Source organism: Ziziphus jujuba, chromosome 4 (genome assembly GCF_031755915.1).
Source record: "Ziziphus jujuba cultivar Dongzao chromosome 4, ASM3175591v1".
Taxonomy (NCBI): Eukaryota; Viridiplantae; Streptophyta; class Magnoliopsida; order Rosales; family Rhamnaceae; genus Ziziphus; species Ziziphus jujuba.
The window spans coordinates 25,057,589-25,083,057 of record NC_083382.1 but is presented as its reverse complement, the minus strand read 5'-3'; the positions used below and the strand labels follow the sequence as shown (position 1 = coordinate 25,083,057).

General features: G+C 34.4%; 6 protein-coding genes across 12 annotated transcripts; 1 reads left to right on the top strand and 5 right to left on the bottom strand.

The window, feature by feature from the left end:
* Positions 1–3,535, bottom strand: LOC107417051 (cysteine-rich receptor-like protein kinase 10). The gene is made up of 7 exons (XM_060816801.1): positions 2,629–3,535; positions 2,256–2,375; positions 1,880–2,031; positions 1,570–1,780; positions 784–1,033; positions 548–689; positions 1–446 (listed from the first exon to the last, which is right to left on the bottom strand). The coding sequence occupies exons 1-7, from the start codon at positions 3,440–3,442 to the stop codon at positions 96–98; spliced, it is 2,040 nt and encodes a 679-aa protein (XP_060672784.1). The 5' UTR covers positions 3,443–3,535; the 3' UTR covers positions 1–95.
* A 1,570-nt stretch (positions 3,536–5,105) lies between these two features.
* On the bottom strand, positions 5,106–5,519 carry LOC132803572 (cysteine-rich repeat secretory protein 38-like). The gene has a single exon (XM_060816800.1). The coding sequence runs from the start codon at positions 5,517–5,519 to the stop codon at positions 5,106–5,108; it is 414 nt and encodes a 137-aa protein (XP_060672783.1).
* A 2,081-nt stretch (positions 5,520–7,600) lies between these two features.
* LOC132803571 (cysteine-rich repeat secretory protein 41-like) lies at positions 7,601–8,654 on the top strand. The gene is made up of 3 exons (XM_060816799.1): positions 7,601–7,728; positions 7,876–8,203; positions 8,595–8,654. Exons 1-3 carry the CDS (start codon positions 7,601–7,603, stop codon positions 8,652–8,654), a joined length of 516 nt encoding a protein of 171 aa, XP_060672782.1.
* A 112-nt stretch (positions 8,655–8,766) lies between these two features.
* On the bottom strand, positions 8,767–11,005 carry LOC107417056 (uncharacterized). The gene is made up of 3 exons (XM_016025609.4): positions 10,005–11,005; positions 9,381–9,911; positions 8,767–9,267 (listed from the first exon to the last, which is right to left on the bottom strand). Exons 1-3 carry the CDS (start codon positions 10,800–10,802, stop codon positions 9,154–9,156), a joined length of 1,443 nt encoding a protein of 480 aa, XP_015881095.3. The 5' UTR covers positions 10,803–11,005; the 3' UTR covers positions 8,767–9,153.
* Positions 11,006–13,093: 2,088 nt separating this feature from the next.
* On the bottom strand, positions 13,094–16,383 carry LOC107417058 (uncharacterized). Of its 2 annotated transcripts, none has more exons than XM_060816378.1 (4): positions 16,304–16,383; positions 14,436–16,099; positions 13,793–14,323; positions 13,094–13,679 (listed from the first exon to the last, which is right to left on the bottom strand). In XM_060816378.1, exons 2-4 carry the CDS (start codon positions 15,213–15,215, stop codon positions 13,569–13,571), a joined length of 1,422 nt encoding a protein of 473 aa, XP_060672361.1. In that variant the 5' UTR covers positions 15,216–16,099; positions 16,304–16,383; the 3' UTR covers positions 13,094–13,568. The 2 variants fall into 2 exon arrangements, with proteins under 2 accessions (XP_060672361.1, XP_048327534.2); XM_048471577.2 differs by having other exon boundaries at positions 14,436–15,329; positions 16,304–16,380.
* Positions 16,177–20,852, bottom strand: LOC107409172 (uncharacterized). 6 transcript variants are annotated; one of them, XR_007240206.2, is made up of 4 exons: positions 19,879–20,852; positions 18,067–18,600; positions 17,747–17,963; positions 16,177–16,420 (listed from the first exon to the last, which is right to left on the bottom strand). XR_007240206.2 is itself a non-coding variant. In XM_048471576.2 (3 exons), exons 1-3 carry the CDS (start codon positions 20,701–20,703, stop codon positions 17,853–17,855), a joined length of 1,470 nt encoding a protein of 489 aa, XP_048327533.2. In that variant the 5' UTR covers positions 20,704–20,852; the 3' UTR covers positions 17,251–17,852. The 6 variants fall into 6 exon arrangements, 1 of the variants encoding a protein (XP_048327533.2); XR_007240205.2 differs by having other exon boundaries at positions 16,177–16,384; XR_007240208.2 differs by lacking the exon at positions 16,177–16,420 and adding an exon at positions 16,733–16,792.
* Between the last annotated feature and the right edge of the window lie 4,617 nt (positions 20,853–25,469).

The window sequence follows — 25,469 nt, the reverse complement described above, 5'->3', positions numbered from 1 at the left end:
TTTCAAACCCTCTTTGAAAATGCTATATATTGTTATCTTAATATACATACACGGATAATAAAGATAGAAATCTTATGAGTTTAAGCTATAAAATTTCAATCTCGAGGATGTAATTCAGTAATTGTAACCCCATTAACAGATTTACTTGATTCTGCTGGAGTAGACTGATAAGATCCAATATCTCTACCACAATCTCCTTTGCATATAAATGAATCATCACTTTCCTTGGAAATAAAAAACGCTGGCCTTGAAGGCATGGAGGAGGATATAGTGTAGCCATTAAGCATCATAACAACCTCTGGCATTTTGGGCCTATCAGCAGCAGCTCCCTGAACACATAGCAAACCTATGTGGATGCACTTCAAAGCCTCATGTTTAGGCCACTCATCCCCCATTGTTGGGTCCATTAATTCCAAAGCTGTTCCTTTGCTCCAATGTTCCCATGCCTGTCACAGGTCCAAGGTCCAACAATCCAAATATATATTCATTCAATCATGTCATACGTACTAAGTTGTCGATCATAATACCTTAGAATTTGTTTACTTACATGGCTTTGAAGATTTGTGAAGTTTCGAAAACTGGAGTTTTTTCTACCTGTAATGATTTCCAAAACTAGAACTCCAAAGCTATAGACATCGGATTTTGTTGAAAAGTTGCCATTTTTAATATACTCAGGTGCCATATATCCACTGTATTATGCCAGTCAAAAATATAAGTCATTTATTCTATCAGAAGCAATATGTGAAACATGCATACACAAAATGTCTGTGGTTTTTGACTTACAATGTACCAGAAATCTTATTTGTATTGCCTTGAGTCTGGCTTCCACAGAATAGTTTTGCTAGACCGAAATCCGAGATTTTGGGATTCATGTTTCCATCTAAGAGGATGTTGCTGGCTTTCAGATCCCTATGAATTACCCTGAGCTGAGAATCTTCATGCAGATAAATTAGCCCTCTAGCAATACCCACTATGATATTGTACCGTCTTTCCCATTCCAGGAAATGTTGTTTTGCCTCATCTGCATCATTTGATTTTTAAATATGAAAGAGTTGTGAGATCAAGCATGTCAATAGGGCCAAACTTCTTTAACTTGTACAAGTGAGAAGTTGTATCTTGAAGGGGTACTAGATTCTTGAATTGTAGTACTTGTTATTCAGAGAAGGTAATCCTACGAAGCTTTCGACGAATTTCCATAAGAAGAGATGATCTGTTTAACTCTAGAACCTCCTTTTCTTGGAATGGACTAAACAATAAACCAAGCAAAAGGAACAGAAAGAAGAGAAAGAGGGCAGGACAAAACAAAAAAGTGATAGTAAGGATGTGGGGGCTAGCAATGGGGATGTGCAGGCACTACGTAAAGATCAAGAAATAATTTACGTTTAAGATTGATTATAAAAGGTCTCTAAAGTGATAATTATGAAAACATACTTGATGTTTGAATTAGTATGAGTTAGATTTTATTATATTACAACAGAATGAAATATTATGAGTATAACTCAAATTACTAAGTTACTGAAATTACTCTATTAGAGCAAAGTGACAATAAATATGGAAAATAATCCATACCAAATAAAATTTTGTCCAAGCTCCCATTAGGTAGGTATTCATAGACAAGTAGCTTCTCACTTTCTTCCAAGCAGAATCCTAGTAACCTTACAAGATTTCTATGCAGCAACTTAGCAACCAGTATTACTTCTGTTTTTAGTTCCTCTACACCTTGTACTGAGGTACTTGACAGCCTTTTCACGGCTATTTCTCGTCCATCATTTAGTATTCCCTTACATATTAGTAGCTCTATTCATTAGACAATTAATAACAGATCAACTTTGATTCAACTAAGATCATAATTTATATCAGTTCGAGTAAACTAAAATACCTTGTAAACTGGACCAAAACCCCCTTCTCCAAGTTTGTATTCATTGGAGAAATTTCCTGTTGCAGCTTTAATTGTTCCTAGTCCAATTACAAGTGACTGCATACCAGTATTGTCATCTTCATGAGCAAAACCGTCTTCATGAACAATACTCACTATGTGACGAAAAGAGAGAAATATCAGTTAAGACAGACGTAAATACCTTTTTGATGCACTATAGTCAAACTTGTATTGCAACTAGTAACATGAAAAAATGATACTTTTTATGTTACACCTATCGGTGTAATCTCTGTTTTGTGATGGCAGGAAAAGTGAGAGAAAATTTTAAATCTAAGATGGAAACCTTAATTGAATATGGTAAGAAATAAAATCTAATTACCAGCTCTTTTTCTCCGGGCATTTCTCCTCACTAAGTAAGTACAGATTAAGGGTATCACTAATAGGGCTGCTGTTACTGTGATCACCACAATAACAATTGTTTTTGTATTATTCTTCTTCCCTGTGTGTAAACATAAAACTGTTATTTACAATCTTTGAAAGAATTCATAAATTTTCTAGTTTGCAAATAAAGAATTAAGAGAAATCAGGATACAATTATCTTATCTGTCAAATGCTGGAGTATGAGTAGTAGTATAACAGATTTGTGACTAATAGGAGGACCGTGGGATTTATATATATATTAGCAATTATACAGCACATTTCTTATTAGTACAGGTATTTATGTGATTGCTAAATCAAACATTACCACTTACCAGTGGGATTGGTTGTATTAGTACTTCCGGGGGTAGTCAAGTTTGGCTCGAGCAATGGAGGAGGTGAAAGTTGTAATGGAGGTAACTCAAAGAACGAATATGTTTCATATCGAAGATAGCAACTCAGAGAATATAGCTGAGCCCCTACTTTTACATTACGGCACACACCTAAGTAACTGATAAGCTCTCCCAGGCAAGTCAAGCAGCTCCCTTCAGCTAAACTTCTGGTACACTGGACCAAACCGTTTATATTATAGTCTGTGTAATTGTTGCTTCCATAAGCAAGTCTAGAAGGAATTGATTCAGCATCTACTGAAAGATTATTAAGCAATTTCCTCAGCTGGCTATCAAAAACAATCGGGTCAGTTGCATTGTTTACATTACAGAAAGCATATCTTGGAGTACTGTAGGCAGTAGAAAAGAACCTCCTGTTGGAATACTGTATCACACAACGCTCGTAGGCTATGGAAGCCTCTTGTTGGTTGGGACAGCGTTGTCTGATGTCTTTAGCAGCTGTATTTGAACAGTTTTGGCAAACTTCTGCAGAGAAGTTGCCAAAGCATTGGAAAAGGCCGTAAACAGTGTCAGGGTTCTGACCCACACTGATGCTGGAGTAAAACTCATTTTGGGAAGCACTGGAAACAAGGGAAGTGAGGGTAAGGTTCAGATTTTGCTCATAGACACTTCCTGAAGTGTAATTGGCTGAAGGGTTACAATCAGAATACAGATATCTTCGGGCTTCCGTGAGACAGAAAGATAGAAGAATACATGAAAGTAAGAGTACACAAACAGCAAAGAATGAAAGAGCTTGCATTGTTAAAGCTGGGTGATGAGTAGAAGCAGAATAGAGGACAGGGAATGTATGGTGTGTGTGTGTGTATATATATATATATATGAAGATATTAAGCCTGCCCTGCAACTTTTTTCGAGCAGAGAAGACTGTTGTGTCTTTTTCTTTCTTATTTTCTTCTCCGCCAGTTTCTGATTCATTTCATTTAATCATTTTTATATGGGAAAAAAGAAGATATACATTTCGTTAATCTGAACCTTGATTAAGAAAGGCCAGAATGATACAAGATTTAAATTATGAATTTTCTGACTTTGTCAAATGAGAAGTTCCAGGAAGTATGGTATGGTATTTCCTGCTAGTCTCCAATGTGATTTGTATAATTTTTCAGTGTTCGAAGGTCCATGTTAATCCATCCATAAGACTCCAAATTTCGCAAAACCTTTACCAATTCAAAATAAACATCCCAACTTGACCCTCTATCCACGATTGAAATAAATACTCTTTTAAGGAAAATTAATTTAAGTAATATTTAAGCATGTTTATGGTGAAATAAGAGCAATCATTTTTAAAATAATTAGATGGAACGGAAGTCATGGAGGACTTGATTAATTATATAATCGGATGCCAAGTGTTAAGGCTACGATGTAGGACTTGGATTTTTAACAGAATTGCTGTTATTAACTACTAACAGTTTCTGTCTTATCTGAAACAAACAAAAGTTGATTAGAATAATCATGCATAAGACAAAATGATTAACATATTGATAAGAAGAATCAGCAAGGAAAAAAAATAAAATAAAAAAGACCCAACTACGTAGACTTGGTCAATCTCTCAGCAAACATCAACCATATCGAAGCTTCAGGACAAACTTAAAAGAAAATTGATCGAAACTTGAAGCATAAAATATTAATTGTCAATTTACAGCAAAAAACTCTATCAATGAACTTCAAACTAGACCTACTTGTTTCAAACATTTTGACTCTTGAACCATACTAAGTAAAGGATTAACTTAAAAATAATAATAATAATAATAATAAATTAATAAATAAAAAACTACGAAGTCATGAACCATGCAGCCATCATCTGTATCTTGGCCAGTTGATCTCCTACAGATGATACAAATAATCCAGTGTATCAGCTGTCCCAGTTTTTCCTAGCCTTTTTTCCTGCCTTCCAAATGAACATGTATAAAATTCTTTTATAAAAAGAAGAAGTAAATACATTTTAGCTCAAGTAAGAAAATATATATATATATATATATCCTTAGTGCAAGTAAAAAAACAGAAACAGAGTAACCAGCAGATGCTAGATAAAGCCAACTATATATATATATATATATATATATTTATATATATACTCAAGTAGTATTACGAAACAAAAAGATCTTACAGAACCAAAATAGAACATATAAATGATTTGAAAAGGTAATTTATAGAGAGAGGGGGAAAAAAAATAAAACCCTCCCCAAGCCCACAACTTAAGTGACTTTTAAGTTGCTGAAAAATTTACACATCTCATATCTTATCCTGCAACTCTCGGCAGCATAAACTCTCAATCCTCGTTTCCAATATAAAAGATCATCTTCTAGTCGCGAAAATTGCATTGTCAAGACACATCAAACAGCTCTAGCTAGAAAGGTCATTTGTGCACTGAGCAGAAGCATAGAGTGTTACATTCCCATCCACCTCTAACTCTTCTGTGGCATACATCTTTGATGTTTGCTATGCTTCAATGGAATGTTTCTCAAAAGATCTAATCTCTTCATATTAAATGACGAAGGCCTATGGACACTTCGCCAATTATCCAATGTTGCAGTTTTGTTCTCAACTTTACCAAAGAAGTTGCTGTTTGAGTACCTCAAGAGACAATCATCGTGACATGAAAGTCCGATTTTACCATAAGGACACCTCTGGCAGATGTTTTCGGTTGCGTTGGCGATGCGAATTGAGCAGTCGCCGGCTGAGATGCCTACGTTGCACATTGCAAGCCCATGTATTTGGTTATCACCATGACCTTTTGAAACAAGAACAAATCGCATTGGATCAATTTCATGGTAGAAATGGCTCAGGAGCTCTCTCAAATTTCGTTTGTAAGGGGCCATTGGAGGTGATATTCATGCCATATGAACAAACATCATAGATGCTGAAAGCTCCAAGAACAGCTTGAAGAAGGGAAATAACAGTTAGAAAACAGAAGCAGTAGGTCATGAACTTCAACGGACACATTATTCTTTTGGTTTGTATGGTGTATACTTTCTGTTGGAGATTTTGACAACCATTTTGGCATTTTATATAGCATTTTAAAATATTCTTAGAATTAAGTAGTTGATAAACAATTTATCTCTTTCTCCATTTTGCTCTGTGTTACAAGCTAAATTCTTGAATTTGATACCTGACTCCTCTCAAAATGGATTTTTTACTATCACATGAAAGTGCCCCTAAGAACAAAAAAATATTTTATATATATATATAATAGCTGATTTAAAATATATTATTCAATAAATTTAAGAAACCAATAAGCTTTTTGTTTGGATGATCAATGGCTGCTTTAAATTTGTATAATAACATTGCTAATCAGTTTGCAATGATTGCTTGTCATTAAACAACTTTTGGGTCTTTTTTTCTTTTTCTATTTTTTTTTATTTATTTTTTTTTATTTATTTTTTTTTTTTGGTAAAGACTTCAGTGTCTATTCCAGCGAGGGCGCCTTGTACATGGTATACTCCCACCAGATTGAACAAGTGAAAGGGTACAATTAAACACCTTTGGGAATTTTAAAATGGTCAAAGATAAAAATAACTTAAAGGCTCTTTTTGTTGAAAAAGACAAGCTTGGCTTGAAATGTAAAAGCTTAAAAATAAATAAACAAAATAAAATGAAAAAGACAAGCTTGAATGATAAAATCTGAAAAAAAAAATTTTGACTGACAGAAAAGTTTGTCTGATATTGTAAAAAAGCATGGCTACAAATTATGACTGAATTTCTCAATGTAATAGTATACTGTTGTAATAAGGAGTTACAAGAATGGTACAAATTGGTTCAACCATATATTTTGGAAATAAGAAAGAGTTACAGACTACAGTACTCTCTGGTACTACCTCTCACAATCTCAGGGGAAAAAACTTGCAACTATTCTTAAATTAAGATAAATATCTAGCAAATTCATAAAATGTACTCTTCTTAATTTTTGTTGTTTACTTCACCTGAAAATAATAATAATGCTCTCTCACAACTTCGCACAATCTCAGGCATAAACTTGCCACCAATCTCATATTAAAACATCAATTCCAGCGAATTCCATAAAAGAGAACGGCTTTTTATTGTGTTTTTCTTTTTTTTCTTTTTTTTTTTTTTTTTGGCAAAATAGAAGCAGAGACCATCCTGTTTTTATTTTCTTGTCTTAAAAACCCACAGACATATAAGATAGCCTTATATATATTAAGTACAAAAATGAAATTGCTTTGAGAGGAAATTTTTTAGAAATTTCTATGGTCACCTTAATCATAGTTATACAACAACTTTTCTGCAAGTGTAACAATAATTTCTTTATTCAACTTATTTTCCATTCAAATTTATCCTTTAGCAATAGGAAAAGCACTTTACGTATTATTTCATCTTTCCCCAGCTTTTGTCTCATCTTCAACCTCTCTATAAACTATTTCGTTTTGGTTCAAATCTGCTGTTAGATAGTTTACCCTTTCACTCGTTCAAACTGGTGCTAGTAAAAAGCATTACCCTAAACTACACATAAAATCTTTGCCAAAAGTTACTTAACTATGTTCTTGTCTAAAAGGGAAATAACATTTTCTATATACACTTATCCAAATTCCAACATCCTAAGGGATCAAGCAACTTAAAACAACTACTCAATAAAATAAAAGAGTAAAAGTTAATTGCTTGATGAAAATTAATTGAATAAAAAGTCCAAAAACTAATATGACATCTTCACTTTGAGAACTGATATTCAAATTGCTTGCAATGCTGTCAAAACTTCAAACATAATTAATCTTGCAAAAATCCAACAAGGTCTCTAATGAAGTACTTCACCATCTCTCTCTATTTGCTAACTATCATTTCCCTTATTATTCAGAGTGTTTCAGGAGCAAAATGTATATACTCCTACTGTTCAATCCATGAAAAATTCACCTCAAATGAACCTTATGAAACAAATTTAAAAGAGCTAATGAGCTACTTTTCCAATGAAATTCATCCAAATGGGTGGTTCAGTCTTGGTTCAAAAGGTCATGATATGCCAAAAACACATGCTCTTGCTCTATGTGGTATTAATGTCTCAGCCATAGATTGCAAAAGGTATGTTGAAGATTCAAGCTATGAAATTCCCCAAAGCTGTCCATATAGTAGAATTGAAAATATATCGTACGAAGACCGTATGTTGAAGTACTCAAACAACATTTTATTTGGTCAAATAGACAAACAAATAACTTTTTATATGACCAGCAGTCAAAATGTGAGCAAACCATCATTATTTGATCCCAAAAAGACAAAGCTGTTGAGAAATGTATCCCATAAGACCAGTCATGCACAAAAAATGTATGGTATAGGAATTTTACAGCTGAATAAATCAAGAGAGCTTTATGGATCGGCTCAGTGTCCTAGAGACCTTTCTAGCTTTGATTACAGGAAGTGCCTATTTGGTACAATTACAGTGCTTGAAAGATATGCTAAAGGAAGCCGAGGAGCTAGGGTTTATACTGAGAGTTGCAGCATAAGATATGAGCTCTACAACTTTTTTAGTCAACATGAGCTCTACAACTTTATCCATAAGGTTTAGAATATTTTGTTGTCAGAGTTTATTAGCTACTGTATTTTATGTATTAAGGTGATGGAAATGTATTATATCTATATATGCACTATTATATGTTTTACTTACATGTATTATTTTGAAGTCCTAGGAACTCTGGCTTTGTCCATGTTATATGCAATAAAATAGAAGTTCCTACCATGTGCTTTCATTTGGTTCCACTTATATTTTTTTACATTTAGATGTGGTTTTTTTTTTTTTTTTCTTTTTTTTCTTTTTTTTTTTCTTAAAAAAAAAAAAAAAAAAAAAAACCCAAATGTCACTAACAAATTGTCACGCTCTTTGGTATATATAATATTTAGCAAACGAAATTCATTGCAAAATTCTTTCATATTATGCTCTGTTTCTGAAACAGTGCAACAAAGAGTGGGGAGAAATAGAGGAGCCGCATGGTACAAGTTTGGCACAGGCATAGATTTATTGAAAAAAATACTGGTGAAGGATTTATTCAAGACCTTTTCCTATTCCTTCCAAAATGAAAATGTAGTGCTATGATGTACTGAATCCAGGAAATAAGGAAGGAAAAATAAAAGGAAAAAAGTTTGAATTTCGAGAAAACTTTCACAAGTTTCTTCACTTGCTGCATTTATGTAACTGAACTTTCCCATGAAAGACGAACAATTCTTGCTAAAGCACCATCAAAACATGTCGTTCACATCCTCCTTTAAATCACTCAAAATCTGAAATTGCTTCATTTCAGGTTCAGATTTCAATTCTCCAACCAGGAAAGCAATTCAATGTTGGTATACTAATATCAATATGTATAGGACTTACAAATATATAGTTATAATGATGTATTAGCAAGGAAAGCGAACTCGTCCCACATGTCAGTAACTAAATGGAAGAGGGATACCACATGGCCATATACTTGTGACATAAAAAAGTTTTTCCAAGCACCATATATTACGAGTAATTTAATGTTGCATGTGTATTAGTTCCTCTTCCTTGCATTCTCTAATTGCAATGTCCATCACTTGTCCTGTAGATGAAGGTAATACTTCACAGCAATGCCTTCTTGGAGCCCGCAACTGAACATATACAAAAAAATACACTACGAATTCAATTTTGCAATCCATAAATAACTAAGAAATCAGAGCTACAATATGATTGTAATCTAAACAAGCAACAAACTAATCTATACCTGGTTGAGATCAAGTTCTAGCCTCTGTGACAATACTCTGACCTCCTTTAGCTTCTTGGGTGAAGCAGCATCATAAGTACAATTGTCAAAAGATTTCTTGTAAACTGTCACGATTCCATCTCTTCCCGAGGTTACATTGCTGAAGAAGAAAATGGCGGGTCGTTGACATGGATCAGTGTGGGGTTTTCTGGTGTTGAAAGTATAAACTCCGGACAAAAGTACACCCTTCTTCCAGGGCTGGAATGTCTCAGGCACGCCTAGGATATCTGGCAGAAGCACATGGTTTCCGAAAATCTGAACAGCATAGCCCCACGACACAGAAATCGTCCATGAATACCATCTGTCGTAGCAAATCGTTTGCTGCAGAATCCTCTGAGAATCGACCTCTGCAGCTTCGAACAAGTGCTGCAGAGCTTTAGCGGTTGACATGTTGGGGAAGATAGGATTTATATGATCAAAGTGATGCAGCGATACCAATGGTGTTACTGGATGTGAAGCCAGTAGACCAAACATATCACCATGAAGATCAATCTGTTTTTAATTTCCACAAATTTCCATAAATCAACAAGATTTAGAACATATTAACACCTACCCACATAACTTAAAGCTGTTCAAAGTTCATACCTGATGAAAACCGGGTTCATGGGTCAATCCCACACCAAGCTCAGCCAAGCAAGAAGAAATCCTCGAATCACTTCCATAGAGATGTGGGTATCTCTCTATGCAAGAATCAAAAATTCTGGCCAAAACTTTAGCTAAAGGTGAACTTATAGCAAAACCTGCCCCGCCAAAAGCCATTCCAAATCCGAATACTCTGTTCTGTTCATAGATCTCTGAGTTTGTCCCAATGTAGTACCAGAGTTCGTGATCATACTTGGAAAGAGTCTTTACCAAATTCTCAGGGAAGAAAACCGTGTCATCGTCCCCAAACACATACCACCTTACGTTTGTGTGATTGAGCTGCACTGTCTCGGAAACAACACGTGCAACCCGAATCGCCGACCGCAGACCTCCCCTTCCCCGGTAAGTATACCGGAAATCAGAAGTGTTTCCGGATATGCATAGAGGAGGAAGAGAAGTATCGTTGTCTGCAATTTGTTGTTCTGGTGGAGGGAGGCTTTGTTCAAGGAACACGCAACCTCTCATATAGGGTTGTTTCCACCAGAGCCTAACATAATCTTTCCTCTTTGGCCATGATTTCTTGTTGGAAGCAATTCCAAACACAATATGCTGCAAGGAAATTGATTCATGAACATGATCTTCCCTGGAGGAACCATGTGTATGTACAAGCTTGGATGGAGAATATTGTAAATTGAAGGTTGAAACAAGAAAATACAGCATACACATAGAAGATGAAATTATAAGGAGGTTTTTCAAACGAGAAGAATGCTGGGCTTTGAAGAATAATCTAACAAACTTCATTTTTCTTTTTTCTTTTTTGGGAGGTAAAGGACAATGGGACAAATGGATTTAAGATGAGGGTCGTTTTTTCCTTTCCTTTTTTTTGAAAGTAGCTTCTCTAATCTGCAGAAAGTGGAATAAATGCTATTGGACCGTGTAAAGTAAAACTGTAGAAACAGCGCAATCCACGGCATAACCAAACCAAATAAAAAAATAAAAAAAAACAAAACAAAGCGTGAAACTTTTGACGATTTTAAGTTTTAGTTGAAACTCCATATGTTTCGTGTAAGAAAACAAACGGGGCAAGTGTGTTTAGATAAAGGAAGGAGTCCATTACTTTTGCGCATCGAAACCGTCCATTTGGTGGGTATGTGAGATTGCAGTCAAGGTCAAACAATTGACAGTAGAAGACTAGGAGCAGTCTGGTGGGGTAGTAGTGGTAGGATAGCGGAAAACAGAGAAGGCCAAAAAGGGTCTGGAGCTTCCTGCCAAACTTCTTTTTAGTTGAGTTGTGAGAAAAACCTAGTTGTGTGGAGGATTAATTAATTAATACAAAATATAAAGATTTTCAATCTACCTTTGTGGAATTTTATTTTTTTTTTATTTTTATTTTTTTTTTGGCTCAATATCAATAGCAAATAAACCGGCTAATATGTACACTTATATTTAATACAAATAAAAATCAAAGCTGAGTATCATATGATATTTTAGAGGATATAAATATAATCTGTTCTATTTGTAGGTTTGATCCAGTAATAAAATAATTGAAAATACATTTTTAAAATTTGGATTCGATCAGATTTAGGTAAAATCCTTTTTTTTTTTTTTCAAACAATGTATTGTAATCCTATATTAAAAAAATATTCATTCCTTTAATTTAGAATAATATTATAAATATGTCCCAAAAAAAAAAAAAAGCTTTCAGTTGACTAAAGTTCTACAAGCCATCAACCACCTTGTAGAAGTTTATGAGCCAAAAAGAAACCCTCTGTGGCTTTATCAAAAGTAAAATGAAAAAAGTTAACATGGTACAAAATTAAACAAAGATATGTCGGACCTTTTGTATATATACTTTTTTTATGTCATAATTATGCATTATTTCTTAAAACTATTAAACATTTAAGCATTTTTATAATATTTTTTACTCATATAAATTTTTAACTTTTAATTTTCTTTTAAACTATCTAGCTATTACAAAATTTTAAAATATTTATGTAGCTTTTGTAGAGCATCTCCAATAATTTTTTTTATTGGAATTTATGTGATATTTATTTTGAAAAATATTCTCTGTTTAAAATATTCTAAAATACTAATGTATAATTTTTATTTTAAAATTATATCCAATTAAAAAATCTAAAAATCAATCAAAATAAATAAAATATTGACTCAGTCTATCTAACAGAACATCCAGAAATACACAGTGTATTTTATAATTTCTATTTCTTTTGTTACCATATCCGCTTGACAGAACTAATGTACAAAATCATTGGAGAGGATTTTTTTAAAATCTTATTTATTTATCTTATGTGACAAAAAATTTTTAAATGGATATAGAACCATTGGAGATACTCTTAATATACATACACATATATATCTTTTTTTAAAAGTTATATTTTCAAAATTTTAAATATCTGTTTCATATTCTTTTTTCATGATTCATTATTTGAAAATATAGTATATTGCTTATTATCTCCAAAATTTTTATTTTTTTCATTGTTCTAAATTCTTTAATTTTTTTTTCCTTTTATATGCATACTCATTTTGTATAAATTTTAAATAATTTTTTACAAAATATTTCTTCAAACATTCTAGATATTGACACGATATCCCCTTAAAATGTGTCAGATTTGCACTTTCATCCCTCCGCACATCTTTAGTAAGTGAAATAACCATTATTGTCCCTGCACTTCCAAAATATTTACATGATTTGATAAATAAGTTAATTTGGTTTAACAAGATTAAATAGTCAATTCCAATCCAATTTCATCCCGATCAAGCAAACGGCTCTTATTATCCATGCCAGTACCAAAAAAAAAATTTATGTTCTGCTTTATTTTTCAGTAGCTTACAAATTGTCATACCATTTTGCACATGTAATATTCAGTAAACAAAATTGTGCATGTTAGTATCTTTCATATTATATGTGCTCTGTTTATGACAAAGTAACGAGGACAAGGAAGAAAAACAGAATCGGCATAGTGCATGTTTGGCACAGTCATAGATTTAGTTACAAATAATATAAAAATGAAAATAAAAAAATAAAAATTTAGTGGAGAATTTATTCAAGGCTACTGAATCCTTAAATTAGGAAAGGAAAAAAAGGAAAGGAGTTTGAATTTCAAGTACTTCACAAGGTTCTTCATATTCAGCATTAACGTTACTCAACATTCCCATGAAAGTTACATTGCAACTCTTGCTAAAGAAACCTCAAAACGTGTCCTCCATGTCTTCCATCTTTCAATCTCTCAGAACCCTACAAATTGCTTCTTGTTAGGCTTAGATTTCTGAAGTATACCTTTCAATTTCTCCAACCTGGAAAGCAACTCAATATTTTTGTGCACCTCGACCAACTGGCTATCAAAAATTCTGCATCCTCAACTAATATGGGCATGGACTAATTGTTAAAATATATGTTAGCTTTATATACATTGTTGGGTTCATTTGCTATAACTATAAGCAATAGCTTTTGGAATAGACAGTAACTTAACGCTAACAATTAGTATAAACCCACAATTATTGATAATGCATAGTCCAATATCAAGCTTCACATAGATATAGTATTACGATTTAGTGCATGTGTATTAGTTCCTCTTCCTTGCATTCTCTAATTGCAATGTCCATTACTTGTCCAGCAGATGAGGGTAATACCTCACAACAATGCCTTCTTGGAGCCCGCAACTGATCAATGTGTTCAAAAGATAATGAAATCATTTTGCAATTCTTATATATAATTAAGAAATCAGATCCCCAAATATGCTTGTAATTTTTATAAGCAATAAATGAATCTATACCTGCTTCAGATCAAGTTCTAGCTTATGTGACAACACTCTGATCTCCTTTAGCTTCTTCAGTGAAGAGGCGTCGTAACTACAATTGTCGAAAGATTTCTCGTAAACCGTCTCGATTCCATCCCTGCCGGAAGATACAGTGCGGAAGAAGAAAATGGCGGGTCGTCGACATGGATCAGGGTGGAGTTCTCTGGTGTTAAAACTATAAACTCCAGCTAAAGTGACTTCCTTCTTCCTCTGCTGGAATGTCACCGGTACACGAAGGACGTCAGGCAGAAACACATGGTTTCCGAAAATCTGAACAGCATAACCCCATGATATTGAAATAGTCCATGAATACCATCTGTCGTAGCAGACTGTTTGTTGCAAAATCCTCTGAGAATCTAACTCCGCAGCTTCGAACAAATGCTGCAGAGCTTTAGCAGTGGTCATGTTGGGGAATATAGGATCTATGTCATCGAATTGATGCAGAGATACCAATGGTGTTACTGGATGTGATGTCAATAGACCAAACATATCACCACGAAGATCGATCTGGTTTTAATTTCCACAAATTCCCAAAAAGGAACAAAGATTTAGAGCAAAATAAGACTTACCCTCATAAATTAAAGATGACCATAGTTCATATGAGGAAATAAATTGATACCTGATGGAAACCGGGCTCATGGGTCAATCCCACACCGAGCTCAGTCAAGCAAGAAAAAATCCTTGAATCACTTCCATAGAGATGTGGGTATCTCTCCATGCAAGAATCAAAAAATTTGGCCAAAACTTTAGCGAGAGAGGAACTTATAGCAAAACCTGCCCCCCAAAAAGCCATATCGAACCCGAATACTCTATTCTGTTCATAGATCTCTGAATTTGTCCCAATGTAGTACCAGAGTTCATGATCATACTTGGAAAGAGTCTTTACCAGATTCTCTGAGAAGAAAACCGTGTCGTCTTCCCCAAACACATACCATCTTACATTGGAATGATTGAGCTGCACTGTCTCGGAAACAACACGTGCAATCCGGATTGCCGACCGGTAACCCCACTTGTATGTATAACGGAAGCGGGAAGTGTCTTCCGATATGCATACAGGAGGAAGAGAAGTATCTTTATCTTCATTTTGTTGTTCTGGTGGGAGGCTCTGTTCAAGGAATACGCAGCCTCTCATCTGGGTTGGTTTCCACCAGAGCCTGACGTAATCTTTCCTCTTTGGCCATGAATTCTTGTCGGAAGCAATTCCAAATACAATATGATGCAGGGACGTTGGTTCGTAAAAATGATCTTGCATCGAAGTATATGTATGAACAAGCTTTGGAGAATGTAGAAAAAACATTGAAACCAGAAAACAGAGCATACAAGCAGAGGATGTGATTATAAGGACGCTTTTGAAACTAGCAGAATGCTGGGTCTTGAAGAATAATTGTAAAAACTGCATTTTTCTTTTTTTCTTTTTTTTTGGGGAGGTAAAATTAAGGAAAAGAAATGGGACAAATGGACAAATGGGTTAGAGAAGAGGGTGGTTTTGTTTCTTTTTAGTATCTTCTCTGATCTGCAGAAAGTGGAACGAGAGGGTTTGGAATTGGACCTGTATTAGACTGAAAACTGTCGAAATAAAAATAGTTGGAAACTTTTGACTTAAATTAATTTAGTTAAAACTCCAATATTTCGAAGGAAAACAAAAGAAGATCGCCATCCTAAATGGGGTTAGGTGTTTAAAGAAAGGAGTCCCTTTATAATATCAGATTGTAGTCAAAGTCAAACAATTGATATTAAAAGTAAATTAATTGGTACTCTTCTTTTTCACATATATGTTCTATTTTTATTTTAATAGTTGTATATATTTCTTTGATATTTTAAGTTTGCTGCAAAAAGTATGAATATTATAAATAAAAAAAATAAAAAAAATATTAAACCAGATAATTTACGGGTCAAGGGTATTTTTGATAATTAAAAAGGCATAATACCTTTTTTTTTTTTTTTTTTTACAACAAAATTTAAATTTATAATTGAGAAGTATATGTAGTTATTATAAAATAAACAGTAAATATTAAAAAAAATCAAATGGAGTATTGTGTAATTTAACCTAATATTAATTAAAAATTGCAAATGGTGTTGAGCATCCGTAGAAAAGGCAGCCAATTCAGCTTAAGGCACCTCATGTTACGTAAAGTTCACGGATCAGGAGAGATGCCAAGGCATTTCCCATGTGAATTTGTGAAAATTTAAAAGGCTTCAGGCCACTTGAAGAGCAGGATGAGTCCAAACTCAGCAAAACCCAGATAGCCATTAAACCACCCATTAAAAGGAAAAAGAAAATTCCTTTTATCAGAAAACAAACCAAAAAATACCAGGGGAAAAAAAAAAAAAAAAAAAAAAAAAAAAGAAAGAAAAAAGAAGAAAGAAAGAATAAGGATCCATTTGTCATGCTGGACAGAATTGGACAAAATTTTAACTAGTCAATTCCAGCATCGGAAGCCGGAATCTACTATTTTACTTGAAACAAAATTTAAAGCAGAGGCTTACCAATTAGTAATTATCATGAATGCTTTGATATACTCTTGGCATGCAAAATTTATTTGCAACTCCGCTGCTCGATACTTGATGCTGTGTGTATTTGATGTCAAAGCAAACAAAAAATATCTATCACAGAAAACATGCAAGTTCCACACATATAAATAACTAAAAAGCATTAAAAGAGGAAGCTTCGGTATTGATGCTAATAAGTAATTACTATGTTTTATTTAATAAGTAGATTTCAAACTTTCTAATATACCACGTACAGATTTTGCAAAGATCATTTCCGGATAGGTAGAAACAGAGTTGGGGAAGATTATCATGTACTTAAAAAAAGATTGTTCTTTGATTTTCAAAACAATTATTCAATTACAAAATTTCCAAATTCTCAAGCTGGGTTGCGTGGTAACAGATTATCAGAATGCAAGGTACATCACATAGAAAAAACTTCAAACTTGAAGAATCTCCATTATGCTCGACTCATCTGATTACAAGAATCTAAGATTAAGAAACTGTTATATTATCTGAAGTCCTCAAAAATGTATCCAAAATGAATAAAATAACTATTAACATAACTATACAAGTAGCCCAAAATAGCACTTTCCATGTTTCACCTTCTCACCCTAGCAGAACCCATACAAATTTCCAAGGCAGATATATAAAACATCAAAAATAAAATAAAATTACAGAATTTAATATTCCTTCAATGACGTTTTCAAAACTCCTATAATTACAAAATTTTGCACTTTTGTCCGAATTTACTTTTTCATGGGAAATTTTGGCTTCATGCCTTGATCATGTGGAAGATTGGCCAGAGCACCTAATAAGAAGGAAAGGAACTACAAAGAGTTAAGGTAGTCCCACCTTTACTAATAATTCTAACTTCCCACTCATACAGCGCTTAGAACATACGCATAAACAACCAATCCCCATGTGAAAAATCCACAAAGTGAATAGAGAAGGTAAATGAGTACATGTCATCTATTTCATGAATTTTCAATTTGGTTAGACAAGTATTCTCAAGGTACATATATCCTTGCAGGTAAAAAAACCCTACAAGGCCCCATTTCTATGATTGCATAGCAAGTAAGTTTCCCAGTGAGTTCCTTTTTGTTGCAAAATAATCCTGTTATGGTTCTGGAATATAGCGGACAAATCCACTAACATATAATCATTCTCATGGTTTTACATACAAGTAACTCCTCAAGAATCATGTAATTGGCCTGCCACATGTTGCCACTAGTGTAGCAAATACTAAAGCTGCTAATTGTGTCAATTTGAATGAGCCACTTTGGATTTAGAAGCCTACTTTAATTACAGCATTTTTAGAATGAAACTAAGACAGGAAGAACACAGGAAGTAAAAAATAAAAAAAGGGGCTTGTTTCAATGGTTTTCAGAGTTTATTCTTTCCTAAAAGTTATATAATTGATCTTTTAATAAAAGAAATTACCTGAGTTTTCCTTATGAACTTTAGTAGAAATGCCAAAAGCTGCTTCAAGTTCTGATTTTTGCATGTAACTTCAACATTTCACATAGCAACCATTCCCAAAAAAGAACTAGAGATGCATAGAAATTAGTTCATCAACCCGACATTGTCTAATATTAATAAGCATTGATTCATTGTAAGACGGCAAAATGTCACAGCACTGACGACGTATAGCCTTCATCTGTAATGAACGAGTGGATATTTGTAAGTTAAAAGTGACTTCGAATCACCCAAATGTGAATGAAAAGATGAAATTATGTATATCATATCAGCTCAGAAATTACCTGTTCAGTATCTAGCTCTAGCTTCTTGGAGAACACTCTGACTTGTTCCAAATTATTAACTTTATTAGTTTTGGAGCAATTTTCAGTGATGTGCCTAGTGTAGCTGCTCTGAATCGCATTGCTATTAGATACAACACTTTCCAGAAAGAAGACCACAGGTCTCTTACAAGCATCCCTAGGATAATCTCTTGTGTTAAACATATATTGAACTGCATCAATATGCATGCTTCTCCTCCATGGCGTGAAAGTTTTCTGCACCGAAAGAAGATCTGGAAGAAGCTCATTGCCTTCAAATACCTGGATGGCATAACCCCATGCTACAGAAACAGTCAATGAACGTGACCTGTCATAGCAGACAGTTCGCTGGCACATCCTGAGAGAATCAATATTAGAAGCTTCAAGAAAACGGCTCAAAGCTTGAGTTCTAGTCATGTTAGGGAAGACTGGCTCTATACTTTCCACGTGATGAAGAGACACCAAAGGTGATAATGGATGTGCAGACAGCAATCCAAACAAATTCCCACGCATATCAACCTGATTAAATATAGTAAAAATGAAAAATTGCACATGAGACTCAATAACCAACTTGCAAAGAATTTCACATGATCTGCACAGTCAAGCTTGAACATTCAAGGAACAGGGATAGGACCCAATTGGAAACAACACCATTCCATTCTTTAATCTATTAACTTGTAAATTAGGCTACAAAATAATTGCATCAGTCAAATTAGGGGGGGAAAAGAAGGATAAAACAGGAGGAAAATGTAAATTCAGCATTAAGGATGCAAACATATAGTTATTTTATTGCATGGTAAGATTATGCTATATATCTTCTTATCCAACATTTAATTACAGGACCTTAATTCTTAACTATTGATGGTTATAACAGTTTAACTATCTAATCAGGTCCAGTTCATAATAGGTCGAGTTTTAGCAACATTGCCTCTCGCTTCTCAGCAACCTGATGTACCCAGAATCAACAAAAAATCCAACCATGAAGCAGGTATACCTTTATCATATATCTCTTCTTTTGATCATCTAGCCCGGATATTTTCATTCTCTAAATGAATTATATAGATGAACAAGGAATAGGAGACTTCCTCGGTACAAAAGGATACACATGAGATAATGCCCAACGTTATGGCCCAAAAAGCGAAGAGAATCTATTACATCCAAGCTACTCCATTTATATTTCTCTACCCACTCCACCCCTACCTAAACCTACTATCCAGAGTAAACAACAACGATGTAGACATGACCCAGCTCATACCAGAATAGTGAGACAGCATAAACCGTGAATGGCGCAAAATGTGAGCAGCTTTGTCGTTCTCAGTTTTCATGCAAACACCAAAACAAACTGTTCTTTCTAAATCTAACAATAAACAGCTAAAATCAGTCTAAGGACAAAAGAACTAAACTTGAAAGGGACTCCAAAGTCCAAAAAAACTAATACTCTTCCTTCACAACTAGGTATCAACTTGCAATGCAAGCAAAAGTTCCAACTGTTAAATGATTAGTAGCTTTCGGTTTCCAGGAATCATCATACTTCAGAAAGCACCATACGAGAGCTTTCACAAACCTAATTTCCCTGATTTGGATTACTGTTACTGCCTTATCTGTTAAAACAGAGTTGAGAGTTATTTACAAAAGCATTTAGCACAAGAAGAAAATCTTTAAACAACCACCCACTCTAGCACACATTAACCCAATAGTTAATGCCTTTTCAACAGATATTACCAACTAAACTTCCATGAAGAATACAAATTCACTCTAATTAAAATGTAGTGGAAATATAACAACAAATATTCATACCTGATGAAACCCAGGTTCATGGGTTAATCCAACGCCCAGTTCCGCCAAGCAAGAGAAAACCCTAGCATCGCTTCCATACAAATGGGCGTATCTCATCAAGCACGAGTCGAAAACGCCAGCCAGAGGTTTCGCCAGCGAAGAGCTAATGGCGAACCCTCCACCACCGAACGCCATATCAAACGAGTTCTTCACGTTCTGATCATAGCCCTCCGAGTTGCTTCCCACATAGTACCACTGTTCGTGATCGTACTTAGACAGAGTCTTCACCAAATTATCGACGAAAAATACAGTATCATCGTCGCCAAACACGAACCACCGCACGTCGGACTCGCCACGATCGACGATCTCCTTAACCACACGCGCCACGCGAATCGCCGACCGGAGTCCACCGCGGAACTTGTACGGAAACCGGGAAGTATCGGCGGAGATAATAACCGGCGGGACTGAGCGATCATCGTCAACGGAGGTTTTAGAGTCGGTAACCACCGGTTTATCGAGGAAGACAAAAGCGCGAGTGGTGTCGGGGGAGTACCAGAGGCGGACAAAGGGTTTACGGCGGGACCAAGAGGCTGAGGAAGAGGCAATGGAGAAGAGGATGTGGCGGCGCGTGGTGGGGAGTGGGGTACGGGGTAGAATCGGAGGATGAGGAGTGGGTTGGTTGAAGAGTAGGTAGACGATGAAGAGGAGGGACAGACATAAGAGGATGTTCTTGAGGCGTTGGGTGGAAACGACGGTTGTGGCGGTGCTGGTGGTGGTGGACGTGGACGGCATGAGAGGGCGTGTGAGGCCAGTGGTGGATTTGTTTCTGTAACTTTTGAACCTCATAATTATTTATATATTTAAATCCGAAACAGAAAAAAACAGAGAGTATAACCTGTAACTTGAATGGAATTGTAATCGAATAGTAGTCGACGGAGGTAATTATATTTTTTATTTTTATTTGTTTAATAACTCTTTTGTGTTTGGTGTTGGATCTTGGTAACTACAACTGCTAACTGCCAGTGCTTACACTTTCGTTCCACTTCCAGCCAAAACACCAAAATTCAAAAAAATAATAATAAATAATTGTTTTTTAAAAAAATAATTAAATGTGTTATTCGAAAATTAATTTTTATGTCGTGGCAGTATAAAAAAATGCCACACCGTGAAGTGGTTAGTGGAGACAACAAGTCAGTCAGCCAAAAAATGAAACGTGGCAAACGAAACCTTTTGAAGAAAAAGACAATATATTGGATTGCACTTTGCAAACCTGTACAAGCACAATATTAACCCAATAGCCGTGCAAGCAACCTTATGTTATTCTCTTTCTGGGCTTGGCCCAAAAAATACAAAATTGTCCACTTCTCACACAAAGTGGAAAAATATATATATACATATGCTCCTCTCTCTCATTTTCAATATTTTTATCTACCTTTCGTCGTGGAAATAAAGGTCTCGAAGAACTCACTGCAAATCTCTTTAATTCCCTAGCCATAATCGCTAAACCTTACCATAAACATTAACAACATAATCGTCAAACCTTACCACTGCTACGTTTCTAAAAAACCATTTGAGATAGCATTTTTTAGCTTTATTGGAGCTATTAAGAACATCAAATACAACCCACAGACCTATAAAGGTAATACTGTTTTCCTTGTTATAAATCATGTTAAAGCAAATATATTACTTATCAATATTGTATGTGTATTATGAAGTTAGTTTGAAGGAAGAAATTTGGTAATGAGGAAAATATAATAAAACAATGTTAGGGAGAGATTGAACACGACATCTCTCAATCTACGGACGAGGTACAAGGGCAGGGTTTGTGTAAGTAGGTGGGGTATAAATAAAAATTGCAAATTAAGCGACCACCCGCCCCCATCATCTCCTCAAGGATCCCACCCCACGTAGGGAAAGGTACCAAACAAAGATTACACCAGTAACATGTCCAAATGGAGGCGAAGGCCCCAAATATTAGGCAATGTTTTCATCAAGCAAGGTTTCTTTATTATTTTATTATTTAGGAAGTTTTGGCTTTACAATATTTGTTTTAGTTGTAGTACAATGGACATGATTCCAATACAAATTTCATACAATAGAAAATGGACGTTAAATGAAAAGGATATTTTGATGTATAAAGATTAAAAAATGAAAGCCACCTACATAAGAAAAAGTTCTACATTGTGTGATATGAAGGATGCAGTTTATAAAACAGTTGGTTTGGACCCATAGAAATACAAACTTACAATACAATTTTTTTTGCATTTAATGTTCCAAATTTGTCTTCATGTCCTTGTACTATCGATATGGACTCAGTAATTTTTATTGACAAGCAGATAACAACACCCCCTATACCAAGTACAAGTCTCCATTATATATTGATATAACACCTCAAGTGCCATAGTTAAGGGGTTAATGGTAGTAACCCAATTGGTCCATGCTTAAATTTCCTATAGGACATCAAACTAGAGTCCCCTCTCTAACAGAGGTAGTCTTTGCCACCTCAATAGAAATACTAGTAATGGAAATGAATGGATGGCAGATGTATGATATGCCTAACAGTGTATGATGTGGCAAACAATCCTATTGAGGATAGATCTTTGAATTTTGATCCATGTGTTAATGGTTTTCCACCTAATAGTCCACGTATCAATTATGATAATGAACAATATGATGATGACCGATATGAAAAGGATTATTATGATAATGATTGATATGATGAAGATTTGCCACTAGATAGTCAACATAATCCCATATGTTGATTATATTAGACATAAAAGGGAAAATGCTAACAGTCTACAAGGTCATACTTCAGAACCAAAGTGACATAGTCACGAGGAGGTCACAAAACATGGTCAAATGGTTCAACTATGCAAAATTAAGGCAATGTGATTCCTGAACCACCTCTCCCTCGTCTTTTTTCTATCTCTCATACCCCAAAGGTAGGATAGCCCCGAACTCTTTCTTAAACGCCCAAAGTAGTCCTGCATAGGAAAAACCCACGGAACCAATATCAAAAAGTCCAATAGAATCTCATTATAAAATGGATATAACCCAACAGTATAACTAGAATGTCAATAATACCTCTAAAATATTTTTTTAAAAATCAACAATATCAAATCAAGAGTTCCAAACTCAAATACAAAAAAAGATAAATTAAATATATTAGGTAAATTCACCAGAGCAATCTAAAAAAACGAAAAAATTAAGACTAAATAAAAGACAATATAAATGATAAATCCAGCAAAATTAAGCGAAAAATAAAATGCTTCAACAATGAAATAATAGCGGTGATAAATATATAAGATGATGATATACTGGGAAGATGATGAAGATGCCAGATTTAGTGTGCATAACTTATTAGCTGAGATCTAAGGAAACAATTTAAAAATATAAAATTATAAAACAAGCTCAGTGAGTAGAATAAAATAATAATATGAGAATAGCCACTTAATTTCAAAACTTTTCACTCAACACCTCACTTTTTCTCTTTTGAAAAGTTTCTCTTTTCAAAACTATTTCACAAAACTCCACTTATACCCCAAAAGAATATAAAAAAAAAAGAGCATTTAATAATTAAAGAATTTAAAACATCGTTAACCAACTGAAATATAAACTTAATGCTAGACAATAAATAATACAATCTAATTTAGAAACAACAGTGAAATGTAATAAAATCATCAAAATATGTATATAAAAAACAACTCATACAATGTAGCATATGATATACCTAGCTATACCACATAGTACATGGTGTCTTGAAACACCACAAGACAATAAAGATATACACAAAAACCAATGTCATGAAAGAGTGATACACAACTCATTATCATTCTGAGAGATTAGTATACAACTTATCATGATTCTCTCATATCATGACAACCTTTCATCCTATGGTCGCAAGGGAATGGCATACAACTATTATCACTCCGAGAGAATGGCATACATCATCATTCTCTCATATTATGACTATATATAGGATGATTAAGCCTACACATAGCTAATAACATAAATTGAACCACTGATACTATATGTTACATGGAAATTGTATGCAAGATAGATGTCTAAAGCTTATTCGTGGTCAATTAGAATGTATGTCTAAAAGTACACGTGCAATTTAAACTTCATGCATCATGATCGTTGACAAGCTAGTAGTAAAGTGATTGTAATGTTGTTCAAAGCAAAGTTAATCACTATCAACCATCAATATGGACCAAACGATTTAATTGAAGATATATATAGGGTACTCAAGGAGAATATGAGCTATGAGAAAGCTTGGAGGGCTAGAAAAAGTGCACGAGCAAGCATATATGGGACACTGGAGGAGTCATATGCAAAACTATTGCTATTGTAACACTCTATCTTCACTGGTAGATCTTTTACTCTTTGCGAATATGCCAAATTTTACCACCACATTTGGCATTTTTTTTTAAAGCTTCCTAAGAAATCATCCACCACTTAAGCACGCTTAACTTTAGAGTTTTTTTCAAATCTTGAAACCAACCGTTTTGAAAAAATCTCAACATTATGAGAGTAACTATTATTATATTTGAACCATCCTCCTTACCATACCTAAATAATGTGGGATTTGACATAAGGTAGCCTGCTAGTGCCTCTTGCACCCACCCATTCTAGTTGCCATAATCCATCCCATTGGAGCCAAGCATCTTCATTGACACATTTCTGGTCAAATAGAAGATCTGATACCATTTGTAACACTCCACTTTTAATGGCAAATCTATAACTCTTTGTCGATATTGTCCCCAATTTAGCTACCACACTTGATATAAGATTTTTTATTCAAAGTTTCCTAGGAGATCACCCATCCTTGGACTACTTTTGTCTAAGCATGCTTAATCTTGAAGTTCTTTCGAAGTCTAAACCAACTACTCTGAAAATGCTTTGGCGTTATGAAAGTAACTATCATTACATTTTAACTATCCCTCATACCACACTTGGACGATGCGGGATTAAATACCAGGTAGTCTGCCAATGCCTCTTATTCCTCCCACTCTAATCGTTGCAGCTATGGTCTACTATTTTGGAAAAAAATAATCTTGGATCATTCATTCATATTAAGACGAACTTTGAAAGTCGATTCCAATATTACTTTATGAATTAGAGCTTCCATTCGGGGTTTCAATAAATGCATCCTGCAATGGCTGTCGATGGGGCATTTTTTAACAATAGATATGGTGGTATATTATATGCAACATAGTGTTTGGCTGAGAGCAAACATATTTATCTGTTAGCATTTGGCATCGGACTGGGTGAGAATGAGGCATCATATTTGTGGTTCTTTTCAAAGAAGAATACAAAGAATGCCTTTATCTAAGAATTTAAAATAGATAGACACTAAGATATCAAGTGCATAATGACTGTGCAAGATATCTAATAGAAAGAAATCCATTGAAGTGAGTACAAGCACATTTTCCTACAATAGACTTAGTACCATGACCACTAACACTACAGAAAACATAACTTCCATTTCAAATAAGCAAGAGGTGAGCCAATCATTCCACTTCTTACTTGCATATGAGATACCATGCAAAGGTGGTTTTATGAGAGGTGAATTGTTACTACAGCCCACACAAATAGTCTAATTACTCCAA

Coding starts and splice junctions, on each gene's coding strand:
- LOC107417051 (XM_060816801.1), bottom strand. CDS start 3,442: ATGCAAGCTCTTTCATTCTTTGCTGTTTGTGTACTCTTACTTTCATGT. Junction 1,034..1,569: donor CTTGGACAAAATTTTATTTG/GTATGGATTATT, acceptor ATATTTAAAAAT/CAAATGATGCAGATGAGGCA. Junction 690..783: donor AATAAGATTTCTGGTACATT/GTAAGTCAAAAA, acceptor GGCATAATACAG/TGGATATATGGCACCTGAGT.
- LOC132803572 (XM_060816800.1), bottom strand. CDS start 5,519: ATGGCCCCTTACAAACGAAATTTGAGAGAGCTCCTGAGCCATTTCTAC.
- LOC132803571 (XM_060816799.1), top strand. CDS start 7,601: ATGAGCTACTTTTCCAATGAAATTCATCCAAATGGGTGGTTCAGTCTT. Junction 7,729..7,875: donor TCAGCCATAGATTGCAAAAG/GTATGTTGAAGA, acceptor TTATATGACCAG/CAGTCAAAATGTGAGCAAAC. Junction 8,204..8,594: donor TCTACAACTTTATCCATAAG/GTTTAGAATATT, acceptor TTTCTGAAACAG/TGCAACAAAGAGTGGGGAGA.
- LOC107417056 (XM_016025609.4), bottom strand. CDS start 10,802: ATGAAGTTTGTTAGATTATTCTTCAAAGCCCAGCATTCTTCTCGTTTG. Junction 9,912..10,004: donor ATGAACCCGGTTTTCATCAG/GTATGAACTTTG, acceptor AATTAAAAACAG/ATTGATCTTCATGGTGATAT. Junction 9,268..9,380: donor TAGAACTTGATCTCAACCAG/GTATAGATTAGT, acceptor GTATATGTTCAG/TTGCGGGCTCCAAGAAGGCA.
- LOC107417058 (XM_060816378.1), bottom strand. CDS start 15,215: ATGCAGTTTTTACAATTATTCTTCAAGACCCAGCATTCTGCTAGTTTC. Junction 14,324..14,435: donor ATGAGCCCGGTTTCCATCAG/GTATCAATTTAT, acceptor AATTAAAACCAG/ATCGATCTTCGTGGTGATAT. Junction 13,680..13,792: donor TAGAACTTGATCTGAAGCAG/GTATAGATTCAT, acceptor CACATTGATCAG/TTGCGGGCTCCAAGAAGGCA.
- LOC107409172 (XM_048471576.2), bottom strand. CDS start 20,703: ATGAGGTTCAAAAGTTACAGAAACAAATCCACCACTGGCCTCACACGC. Junction 18,601..19,878: donor ATGAACCTGGGTTTCATCAG/GTATGAATATTT, acceptor ATATTTAATCAG/GTTGATATGCGTGGGAATTT. Junction 17,964..18,066: donor TAGAGCTAGATACTGAACAG/GTAATTTCTGAG, acceptor CGTTCATTACAG/ATGAAGGCTATACGTCGTCA.